Source organism: Haemaphysalis longicornis, unplaced genomic scaffold (genome assembly GCF_048455015.1).
Source record: "Haemaphysalis longicornis isolate Haplotype H1 unplaced genomic scaffold, Haemaphysalis longicornis Haplotype H1 scaffold_9, whole genome shotgun sequence".
In the NCBI taxonomy this organism is placed as follows: domain Eukaryota; kingdom Metazoa; phylum Arthropoda; class Arachnida; order Ixodida; family Ixodidae; genus Haemaphysalis; species Haemaphysalis longicornis.
This window is the reverse complement of record NW_027526460.1, coordinates 102,742,150-102,754,823: the sequence shown is the minus strand read 5'-3', so window position 1 is coordinate 102,754,823 and position 12,674 is coordinate 102,742,150. Positions and strand designations below refer to the sequence as shown.

Below are 12,674 nucleotides of genomic sequence, written 5' to 3'. Positions count from 1 at the left end.
GGCAAAGGAAGCTTTTTACTTGGGTATCTCAGCTTTGAAATTTCGTGTCAGTACTCCTTCATAAGTGTTTAGTGCAACTAACACGGTTACACCCTTTCAAAAACATTGAAAGAAAACATTAAAACTGTTTTTCTTCCATTTTCGCGAGGGTGCAAGGGTGTTACAGACGAATACCACCCCTATGGGTGTAAATCATCTTACAGTGCAGACAACAACACCACAGAAGAGAGAGAGGGGCTCTTTAATTAAAGAGGAAATGCAGAGAGGTTTGCCAACATGCGTATGTCGACATGCTACTCTGCAGGAGCATATCGATGTACCAACACCAAGACGTTTCTATCACCATAGCACCCTAAACTTTCCTAGCAGCTGAATAGCTGAACACAATCGCGTCTCCCCGCAGAGCCACTAACCTGAGAAGAAGAGCGCTGCTGCCGGCGGACAGGCGAAGGTGACTGGTTTCGACGTGCACCGCTCACGCTGACCGACCTCTGCCGCTCGACATAGCCTATCTGCCGAACGTCGCCGGCAGGACTGCCATCCACTCTGCTCCGGTCTTGCGGAGAATCGCTTTCCTTCGAAGCCGCGGCGTCCCCGAACGGCTGCTGCGGAACGTAGACCTCTTGGCGGCGCCAGCGCTTGCGTGAGGCCGGAGGAGTGTCGTGGAACGGCTTCCCCGCAGGAGTGCTGGCACTGGGCTCCGAGGACGCGTCTGCTGCAGGGTTCGAGACGTCGTGCTGTTTGGAACGAGGCGAAGGCACGAGAAGCTTGCCGCGCAAGGCTGGGACGGGCGGGCTCTGAGCGGGCCGGTGGCCGAGGTTGTGAGACGCGGGGTTCTCTTCTTCGTCGTCGTCGCTCTGTGTGCTGTTGTACGCGGTCTCCTCTTCGAACCGGTGCGGGTTATGAGCGTGGGTGGCTCTGACTGGCACTCGGGCCCTGTGGGAGAGAGCGACAGAGAGAAAGCAAAAGGAAGAAGGTGTAACCATTTGCAAGCTTCATGGTAATTCTCTATCCCACAAAATAGGAAAAAATAACAGACACCAAAAGCAAGGTGGGTTTAAAACACTGCTGTGGAAGTTGAACGGTTGGTAAATCGTTGCCGGCATGGGGAGACGGGACCCGTGATGTCCATCTTCGAAGTGGACTGAAATTGTAAACTCGTACTGTAATCAAAGCCCTTACCCCTAAAATTCCTCTTTTTGATCATAAGACTGAACTTCTGTTCAGTTTCTTTGCGGTTTTTTGCCATCACAAAATACAAGTGTATTTTATTCGAAAGATTTCATGTTTTATACAGCTCCTAGCACTTGTCCGGCAGCAAATGATGCCATATTCACTGAGAAATTAATCAATTTAGGTTAAAACTTTGATTCTCCCGCCAAATGGTGCATTTTCGGGACATCAGCAATGAAGTCATAAGCGCGCGTATACAAATGAACTTGCACTGCGTGGTGATTCAGCTGCAGCGCTGCTTGCCGTCAGTCTTCCCAGAAGTTGTGCACGGACCGTTGTCTGCCGTTGCTTTGTTTTTTGACCATATTTGCACCTGGCATGTTTTTGTTACTGCAGAAAGTAATCGTTTTGTGAAATATGGAATATACTCGACAAACAGGGTCATGTAAGACGTCGCTTACACTAATCGGCCAGTGCGTGCAAGACAACTCGAAAGCGGCGGACTGCTGTGCAGCTAAAACAAGCATCGTGCGCGCAGTACCAACAACAGTACGCATCGGTACTTCTACGTTTACGGGTGCTATCGTAACTTCCACTGTTTATCCCCCCATTCTTACTGCTATGATAAGAATGCGGCCTAAATTTAAGCACAAATAGCTCGTTCGGCAAGCTTATAAGCTCTGCCTAACTTGCGTTCGCTTTTGCCGTCCTCCGCCAATCGCAGGGCTGGATGGTATGACATCATTGGTTCTCTTGGGGGAAATGAGCTGGTGGGTCGCATGGCCATTCCCTGTTTTCCTAATTACCGTATTTTCTCGCATATAACCCGCACCCCTAACTTTGAACTCCCCGAAAAAAGAAAAAAAATCCTCGCGTATAACCCGCATGCTTACGTGAAAAAAACTCGTTTAGGAAGTCACAATTGCACAGTCACAATCTCGTTTACAGGAGAACTTTATTACGAAACGATCGCCGCAACGTTGTCAGCGCCTATTCCGGTTCACTCAATCATCACCAGACTCGCCACTGTCACTGCTGCCATCCGAGGCTTCGTCGCCGCGCTCAAAGACGCAACCGTCTTCGGTGCCACCTAAGCAATTGCTGAGGGCGCACTTCTTGAAACTTTTGCGCACCATGTCGGCCGGAATCGCCCCCCACGCATCCACGATCCACTGGCACAGCAGCGCAATGTGTGGCCTCCGCACACGTCCCGTCGGTGTGAGGGCGTAAAGGCCGTCGGCCATCCACTCGGCATACAGCCGCTTCACGTGGGCCTTGAACGGCTTATTTAGGCACACGTCCAGTGGCTGGAGCATGGAAGTCGTGCCACCGGGTATGATCACGAGGTCCGTGCGGTTGTCAGCGAGGCGCGCTTTCACTGCGTCAGTGCAGTGGCCTCGGAACGAGTCCAGCACCAGCATGGACCGCCGTGCCAACATGGCGCCTGGCCTTTTTTCCCAGATCGTGCGAAGCCAGTCACCGACGAGGTCACTGTTCATCCACGCATTGTCTTTCGCCCGTACAACAATCCCTGGTGGCAGTGGAGCAGTGGGTAGCGTTTTGCGGTTGAAGATTACATACGGGCACAGTTTGGTGCCGTCCGCCAAAGCGCACAACATTACTATACAGCGTAGCTTGGTGTTTCCGCCCGTCAGCATGCTTACATATTTCGAGCCCTTTTTCTGCAGAGCCCTTTTTCTGGTGTCCATGGGCTTCTCGAAGTACACAGGCGTTTGATCGGAATTTCCCACCTGGGACAGCAAGTAGTTGTGCTCCTTCCTGAGCCCGATGACGTAACGCTGATAGTTCAACAGCTTCTCCTCGTAGGCGATGGGAAGCCGCTGGCACATGGTCGTTCGCCGCCGCATCGAAAATCCGTGCCTGGCCATGAATCGCTGGAGCCATCCACGGCTCGCACGAAACTCGCGTGGGATGTTCATCTCCTGGGCCAACCTCAGAGCTTACATCTGCACCATCTCCGTCGACACAGCGTGGCCACGACTCCTCCGCTCCTCAATGAATTTGACAAGCTGCGTCTCAAGAAGGGGGTACGCGCCAGTCTTCGGGCCGCGAAATGCTCGCTTCTCCTTGTGTGCACTTTCGAAAGAGGCCTTTTTCTTCCGCCAGTCGCGAATGCAGGACTCGTCGACGTCGTGCTTTCTCGCAGCAGCTCTGTTGCCGATTTCCTCTGCAGCAGCTATGATCTTCAAGTTTCTCCTTCGCGGTGAAAGATTGCCGCCGAGACCCACTCATGGTACCTCACCAGACAAGGCTGACCAACGGTGCAAACGGACCACACCTGACTTGGGGGCCCAACAACTTCGCAACAAAGCGCATGCAAATCACAGCAACAGACGCTTTTGACCAAACCAAACAAAGCATGCGAAAAGTCATAATAAACACGCTATGGAGGGGATCTGTCTATGGCCTGTGTTGGCTTCTTATTGGCTTTGCACCAGACGATGACGATGGGGATGCGGACTGCATGGCAGGCCGTGCATTGCCGTGAAGCCGACCTCTGCTCCCAGAATATTCGCAGATAACCCGCACCCCCACTTTTCGAACGAATTTTTTCAATTTTTGGTGCGGGTTATATGCGAGAAAATACGGTATATAGCGTATTCGAGCGAAGTGTGCGTTAAAAGTGGTGTCACCATGATTCTAACGAGGCAATCTTTCGAATGAACCAAACTTGTGTTTTGTCTGCATGGCCCCTTTAAGTATTCCTGAAAATAAACACCCCGAAATTTCTGTGGTGTAACTTGCTTGATTGTTTTTCCTTCATATCTTAGTGTAGTCATATTATTGATCAGTTTTTTTTTTGCTCTGGATATGATGTAACTTGTTTTATCTATGTTAAGGGTTAGTTGATTTAGAGACAACCAAGAGGGAAGCTCTTTCGTCCACTTTATCAGCTTGGTTCATTACCTTAGAAAGAGAAGCACCATGAAAGAATACATTAGTGTCATCAGCGTGCGGCTCCATGTCTTGGGTTCCCGGTATTAGTACAACGTACAATGTCATTGACGTACAGAAGAAGGTCACTGATGTACAGAAGAAACAGTAGTGGGCCTAAAATGGAGCCTTGTGGCACAACATAGTCAATTTTCTTTAAACTCGACGCAGCACTATCAAACCGCGAGAGCCATTCTGCGGATGCTATTCCTGTCCAGCTTATTGAAAAGTATGTTGTGTTTTATCAAATCAAAAGCCTTTTTGAAATGCAGGAATATGCCGATCCAGTAGAGTGGATTTTAAACATTCGTGATTATTTCAGACTCTGCGGATTCTTCAACTGCAGATGCGTTCCTAGAAATATAGATCACGTGTAGACAAAGCAGCCTGGCAAGGCTCTTAGCGTCAAAGGTAAATGACACGAGAGAGACAGAGGGAATAAGAGGCAGAGGTGAGAGAGGGGGAATGTGAGGACGGGAGATGAGATTTACAGGGAGAGGTGGGAGAGACAGACAGAGAGAGAGGGTTACAGTAAGAGGCAAAGAGGGGCGATACAGCATGCAAGGGAGAGGTGGGGGAGACAGAGAGGGAGAGAACTCACAGAGTGCAGAAGGCCTTCTCACCGATTCCTCTCCACGGCGCGGCCCCTCGCCCCTTTCGCCTGGAGCTCAGCCAGAGCGCGCAGTCGCCGAGTCTCGACCTCGCGCTCCCAGTTTTGCCTCCGCAGCTCCTCCATCTTTTGGGTGCTGCTCCTGGACACAGCGGCCGGGAGGACGTTGGCCACCCGGCCCCTGGCGACGGCCGGGGGCCTCGGGCGAACGCTCGGCTCCATCCGGGAGGCCGCATTCACCCCGGAGGACGGGGAGCGGTCGCACGGGGGGCTCTGGTGGACGCCCCTCAGCGGGAGGCTGTGCTGGAGCCTCCGCACGGCACTTGTGTACGGCGGGAACTCCCTCAGGTGGCCTCTGCCAGGAGCACTGAGGAAGAGTTATTTATTCGTTTAAGCTTCATTTACAGATACTGCAGGCCAAAGCTTCGACCCGAGCAGGAGGTGCTTCATAAAACATAAGGAATGAGACGAGAGCGAAAGAGAACGCAGGCAATAAATATACGAGAAACGTTACATTGCCTCCTGAATATTATACAGTCATTTCCATTAAACGAGACCAACCGCAGAAAACACGTTATCGAGAAAGACCACGACAGTCTAACGCACCCGCAACATTTGTTCCTTTGAAAACATCAAGAGAAAAAGAATTCCAGTCTGACACAGTCCTGGATAAAAAGTTGTTTCTGAGGGCGTTTGTTCACGAGTGAAAATAGGCGTCAATGTGTGTGCCTGGTCGGCCCAGTTTGGAAGGAGGAGAAGGCACAGCACAAAACACGTCTCCATGCGGTGCCCGTCGTGGGCTCAGTGCTGACTCTCGCAGGGCTGTAAGAACCAGCTCACTCTTCACAACATGCACCACCGAATTCAGAGCTACACCTGGGCCACGAGAGTGGAGGGCTCCGGATTAATTTCTACCACCTGGGCATCTCTCATGCGCCCTGAAGTCTCAGCGCACAGTCGTTCACGTTTTTCGTCTCCATCTAAAAAGCAGCCACCGTGGCCACAATCGAACCAGCATCCTTGCGCTCAGCAGCACAACGCCTTAGCCACTGCAGCGGGTTGCAATATGCACTAATCTCAACGATTAGACACCAGTCTGTGTCTGGATATACCCCAAACCAACTTTGTAAGGCACAAGAACAACAGAAATGACCCTAGAGGAGGTAGCATTTGTCTCGCACCATTTTCACGGTTTTCACAGCGGGGCTACGCTGTCAAGCTACACTGTCAATACAGCACAGCTCTTTGAGCCTTTTCAGCGAAGGCAGTCTACTCGCCTTTAAAAAAAAAAGCTATGTGGGCACTGGCCATATCCCACGGCTTCCTACCCCATTCCCCACATGTGACAGGGTGCTCAATAGAAAAAAAAAAGGCCCTATTCGGGAACCACCCATTTAACAGGCCCACAATAAAAGGTGACTTAATGAACTCAGCTTTCGGTGAAGCACCAGTAAGTATGCTTGAAACGCTTCCTGAATTCCATTAAGTATCAAGTACCAAGCACCGCAGCATCATGCAATGTGGGCTGCTGGACTTCTATACATCTCATCGTATGACACCTTGTGTTCATTTAGAATTTTCAGCGTCACTGATGCACCCGCACATTTGGCATTATTCGTTCACAAATGTGCACTCAAGCACAAGGCTGACGTGCTTGGGAGGACCCCTACATCTGTATAGGCCGAGTTTCTAAACTAAAATACGGACTGAGTGAAATTTTGCCACCTCTGGGGCACATTTGCTTCAGAATGGCCAAACGTGTTCAGTGGACTAACAGCTAGTCACTCGCTTCAGGCATAGCTCGGCAAAACTGGATGCCACTTACTCACACTCACTCAAAAAAATATATTTATACTAAAGCACTCACTCACACTCACGCTCACCACTCCGCCCTCACCACTCGCTCTCACTCACACTCACGCTAGCCACTCCGCTCTCGCTACTCGCACTCACTCGCGCTCATGCTCTCCACTCGTGCCCAGCACTCACACTCCCTCGTGCTCATGCTCACCCCTCCGCCCTCACCACTCGCACTCACTCCTGCTCACACTAACAACTCGTCGTCACCACTCGCACTCACTAGCACTCACGCTCGCCACTCCACGCTCACCACTCGCACTCACTCGCGCTCACGCTCACGACTCCGTCCTCACCACTCGCACCCACTCGCGCTCACGCTCACGACTCGCGATTGCGAGTTCCACTCGCGGTGAGCCCCCCTCACCACTCACGAGTGCGAGTGCTCTCACCACTCACGAGTGCGAGTGCTCTCACCACTCACGAGTGCGAGTGCTCTCACCACTCACGAGTGCGAGTGCTCTCACCACTCACGAGTGCAAGTGCTCTCACCACTCACGAGTGCGAGTGCTCGCACCACTCACGAGTGCAAGTGCTCTCACCACTCACGACTGCGAGTGCACTCACTACTCGCAAGAAAGTGAGCCCCGCTCGCCACTCGCTAGCGGCGGGGGCACTCGCGCGATGTTCGGTGCTCACCGCTGTGAGCGCCGACCCTCGAGCTATTTTTCGCAGGAGCTGCTCGCTGTAGTGGACCACCACAGCGAGCGGCTCCTGCGAAGAATAGCCAACACGAGTAGAAGCTCAAGGATCGGCGCTCACAGCGGTGAGCACCGCACATCGCGCGAGTGCCCCCACCGCTAGCGGGAGGCGAGCGGGGCTCACTTTCTTGCGAGTAGTGAGTGCACTCGCACTCGTGAGTGGTGAGAGCACTCGCACTCGTGAAAGGTGAGAGCACTCGCACTCGTGAGTGGTGAGAGCACTCGCACTCGCGAGTGGTGAGTGGGGCTCACCGCGAGTGGAACTCGCACTCGCGAGCAGTGAGCGGGGTTCACCGCGAGTGGCTCTCGCACTCGCGAGTGATGAGCGGGGCTCGCCGCGAGTGGAACTCGCACTCGCGAGTGGTGAGTGGGGCAGACCGCAAGTGGAACTCGCACTAACGAGTGTTGATTGGGGCTCGCCGCGAGTAGTACTCGCACTCACGAGTGGCGAGTGGGGCTCGCCGCAGTGGCACTCGCACTCACCAGCCCATAACGATGGCGAGGCTCACTCACCACTCACTCATGAGTGGTGAGTGGGGTGTGTGTGAGTGCACAGTCTCGTGAGTGAGTTTGCCGACCTATGGCTTCAGGCTTTGACACTGGCACGGTGGCATCATTGTGCAAGCATGTGCGTCAGAGCAGAAGTATGAGGAACAGAAGAGCGCCAGAGCAGAAGTAGGAGGAACAGAAGAAACTAGTCTGCTGTTGCAATAGTCTCCTTCATCTTCTTTCATGTTTGCAACAAAAATAAACCATTGTGGTGATCCCTTGATTTTCTAGGGGGGAAAAACAGTTAAGGAGGGCGGAGGGGGGGGACGTCATTCGTCACTTTGTGGGGATCCGCTTGATCCCCTTTCCTCCTCCCGCGGGCGCGATGTTCGAACGAGCGCGCTTTCCCGCGCACGTGACGTCAACCTCGCGGGCCGACGCGCCGGCGGGCACCGACTGTCCCGCCGCCGCGGTCGCTCCTCCTCGCCCGGGAACCTGCCTCCTCTCCTCCGCGCCTTATAACCGCGACGCGCACGTTTCGCGGGGGTCTCTCTGGCTCTCTCTCGGCTCTCTCGCTAGCTCTCTGGATGTCTCTCTGGCTCCAGGGGGCTCGGAAAGGAGATGGAGGATAGAGTATAGGGAACGCGAGGGATCGCGGCTCGTATCGCACCCTCGCCGCCACACGTCCGGAGCGGGGCCCATGACCCCAATCGGACGTGCGAGGTAGGCTCCCCCCACCTCGCCGGCAGCCCCGTGTCGCCTCAGCCGTCGCAGCCCGCTAGAGCCCGGCCTTGAGGCGCGCGTCGGTATAGTGTAGTTCTTAACCCGGCCTTGGCGTTATTATGCACTGTACAACTGGGCCAATAAACCCCCTGGTTCGTCCTGGCCCCTTGGAGCCTGTCGTCGCCTGTGTCGGTGAGTCGAACCCATCGCGGCGTCTCCCTTGTGGACGCCGCGTACCTCTCTGGGGCATTTTGGATGGGTCATTTCCAGGCGTGGGGAAACACCCTGAACCCCACTTAGGCCCATTATGCCCACAACTTGTATAAAATCTCCAAACACAAGGGCGTTGAATAACAAAGTACACAATTGTTTCCCCGTTTGTCATCAGCAAAGGCTTAGAAGAGAGATGATTATGCCTTTTTTTCCGAAAGAGAGACGCAGCCTGCCCAGCTTGGAAGAAAGCCACAGAGCTTCCCATCATGTGTGTTTGCTCTGCCAGCATATGCCAGGCCAGAGATATTTCACAGACAGTGAAGAATCTAAAGCCACGTTGACTGCAATACTGGTGCAAGCACTGCTTCAACAGAGAGTTTTCAACGTCTGCCCCACTTACGTTTGCAATGACTAGGCCTTTAAAGAAAAATAAAATCAGCATGAAAAGCAATAACTATGATTCTTTGGATAGTTCAAGGACCTATAAAGCAGGCCCACTGAATGGGAGGGCACCGCTCACCAAAGAGCCTCGAACACGTGTTGTGCCAAAACAAAGCAACCCCTAAACTGGCGTGAAGGCAGAATTGACTGCCCACAGCAACAGTGCACTCTCATTGGTACAATCATGTGACAAGAGCCACACCCACAGGCGCTGCCCGCCACAGCGGTATGCAAAGGAGTGAAATAAATCGCCAACTTGTGGCCTAGCTCAGTGGTTCTTCCATATATGGCCACAGATTCAACTCGTGCTCACCACCAGATGCCTTTTATTTTTTTATGTATGTATGTACGTATGTACGTGTATGTATGTATGTGCGTATGTGTGCACGTACGTATGCATGTGTGTATCTGTGTATTGTGGGAAACCCAGAGTCCTGGCGCGTTCCCCATTCCTCGCCGCCCGCTGCCGAGGCGAGGGGGGAAGGCTCCTTCTCTCTCCTCAGCGGTTGCGTCGCTCCCGCCGCGGCGCAGGCGTGTTGCGGCGGCGGCGCGGCGGTCGCTTGTCACGTGACCGGCTCTTCGGGGCCCCGGTGGGCCGGTCTCGGTGCGCGGGACGAAGGAAGGGTCTCTTGGGTTCGAGCCAGCAACGAAGAAAGACGTGAGTACCGGAGATCCGGCTTTCCCCTTTCTTTGTCTACCACCTTTGCGCCTGCCTCCTCATCCTCGCCGGACGGCTGGATCAGGACGAGCGAAGAGCCGACTACATTATTGGTGGAGCGCCAATAAACGCGAGGAGTTTCGCCGTTTCGTTGCGTCTTGTGTGTACCTTGCTGTTCCCTGCCGCTACGCCGGTCGGCGGTCCGTGGCAGAGTTCAGCTGAGCTAGCCTTGCAGCCAGAACCCTGGTCTACACAGTATATATGTATGTATGTGTGTACGTATGTGTGTACGTATGTATGGATGTGTGTATGCATGTATATATGTATGTATCTATGCATGTATGTGTGTGTACGCATGTACGTATGCATGTATGCACAATGTGTGTATGTATGTATCTATGCATTTATGTGTGTGTATGTATGTATGCATGTACATATGTGTGTATGTATGTGTGTATGTATGCATGCATGTATGCGTGTATGTGGGAATGTATGCATGTAGTGTGTATGCATGTATGCGTGTATGTATGTATGTATGCATGTATGTAGGTATACAGGGTGTCCCAGCTATCATGCACCAAGTTTTAAAAAAAGAGTAATGGCGTAACTCGAAGAAAACCTATTGGATAATGTTTGCAGTACTGTGAAGAAGCGGTGACTAATTTTTTCGTTAATGAGACTTAACTAATTAGTTCTAATTAATTATCTAACTCGATAATTACTGTCTTAATCACGAAAGTGTCAATGAGGCACTTGTAGGTACCCACGAGGGGCATCTAACTGCGGTATTTTCAGCGACGATCTAATTACGTACACATTTATTCTGACTGATAAAGAAAACCCGCGAAATATGAAAAATACCACGTGACAGCGCGTCCGCGCGCATCGTAAAGCAACGCCCTCAAACTGGCTGTCTCTGAGTTAGCTAGAATGAAATAAACAAAAGAAAGAAAGAAGAAATCGCCACCGAGTTTGTGCCTTATCTGCACACGCGCCTTATCAAGGTGATGCGCTGTCTCTTCGGGTGGGTAACACCGGAAGCAGTTGCTTTCAATCAGCTTATTTGGGGACGCTGCTTTACAATGCGCGCGGATGCGCCGTCACGTGGTATTTTTCATATTTCGCGGGTTTTCTTTATCAGTCAGAATAAATGAGTACGCAATTAGTTCGTCGCTGAAAATACCGCAGTTAGATGCCCCTCGTGGGTACCTACAAGTGCCTCATTGACACTTTCGTGATTAGGACAGTAATTATCGAGTTAGATAATTAATTAGAAATAATTAGTTAAGTCTCATTAGCGAAAAAATTAGTCACCGCTTCTTCACAGTACTGCAAACATTATCCAATAGGTTTTCTTAGAGTTACGCCATTACTCTTTTTTTAAAACTTGGTGCATGATAGCTGGGACACCCTGTATATGTATGTATGCATGCATGTGTATATATGCATGTATGCATGTATGTACGCATGTGTGTATGCGTGTATGTATGAGTATGTACGCATGCACTTATGCGTGTATGTGTGTACATACGTATGTGTGTGTATGTATGTATGGATGTATATATGTGCGTATGTAGGTATGTGTGTGGATGCATGTATTTGTGTATGTATACATGTATGTGTGTATGTATGTATGTGTGTATGTATGTATAAATGTATGCATGCATGTATGTATTGTGTCTATGCATGTATGTGTGTATGTATGTATGTATGTGGGTATGTATGTGTGTATGTACGTATGCATGCATGTGGGTATGTATGTATGTAAGTACGTATGCACATATGTATGTATGTGTGTATGCATGTGTTATGTATGTATGTATGTATGCATGCATGAATGTATAGCAAATACGTACAGTGCCAGTGTGGCATTATTGTAAGGGGGTTAACAAATGAAAATGAGTCATACAATCACAAAAAACTGGCATCCCAGTGAAACAGTAGGTTACAAAACAGCACAGTTGGGAATGGATTGCTATTACAGGCTAGAAAACGAAGTCCGAAAATTATTTGCCGTGACCACGTCACTGGGGAGTGCTCCAGTTTTCTATGAAGGAAAAAAGAATATTTATAAACATTAATTCGGCACTGATATGGTCGAATTTTTCTTGGCTTATCCCGTCTTGAATTACGCTCCTTTAAGTAGATGCTTCTATGAATGTTATGAAGAAATTTTAATCTTAATTTTTTTTCTACATGCTGCCAGTGTTTTCCATCCAAGGTTATAAACAATAGTTGTAATCCGAACAGTAAAATCGTAATCTCCAGTAACAAATTGGGCTGCACGTTTCTGGACGCACTCTAACTTATTTCTTTTAGTAAACGGATCCCATGCTTGGCAAGCATATTCAAGGACTGGCCTAATGTTAGCCATGCCATAGCCACAAAATAAAATAAAATAATATACGTGACATATAATGTCACATATCAACACCAATCAAGCAGTGAAAAACTCCACCAATAACATTACTACAGTTCTGTGCGAGACAAGACAAAAGTGGCACATGTTGGTGCTGTCTGTCGCCCCAAATCCTTCTTTAACAATTCCTTCCAATATCCACGACAGAATCCGAAGCCAAAAATGCACTCTTCCGAAACGATGGCAGCCTGCAGGTAGGGGAGAACGTGAGTATACCCAAGGTTCTTCAATGCTTTTCTGGTCACAAAACTCCAACCACAGTTTCAAACAGGGACAGAAGTTGCCGCTAGGGTCATGCTGTCAGCATGGAGGCATTCTGTGCTTGCACCACCCGCATGCACAGCGGTCGGCCAGAGCTGTTACGCTGGTTCGAGGCTATCGTCTATCACCCTTCAAGCCACTAATCTTCTGCTAGCACCCATACTCAACCTGGCA

At 50.7% G+C, this 12,674-nt stretch overlaps 1 protein-coding gene across 1 annotated transcript in view; it reads right to left on the bottom strand.

The window, feature by feature from the left end:
* LOC144153573 (uncharacterized) overlaps positions 1 to 12,674 on the bottom strand; it is an 83,799-nt gene that overhangs the window by 8,322 nt on the left and 62,803 nt on the right. The window contains exons 13-14 of the mRNA XM_077685193.1: positions 4,752 to 5,105; positions 414 to 936 (exon numbers count right to left, since the gene is read on the bottom strand). Coding sequence (XP_077541319.1) covers positions 414 to 936; positions 4,752 to 5,105 — 877 coding nt within the window. The remainder of the gene's footprint in view (positions 1 to 413; positions 937 to 4,751; positions 5,106 to 12,674) is intronic.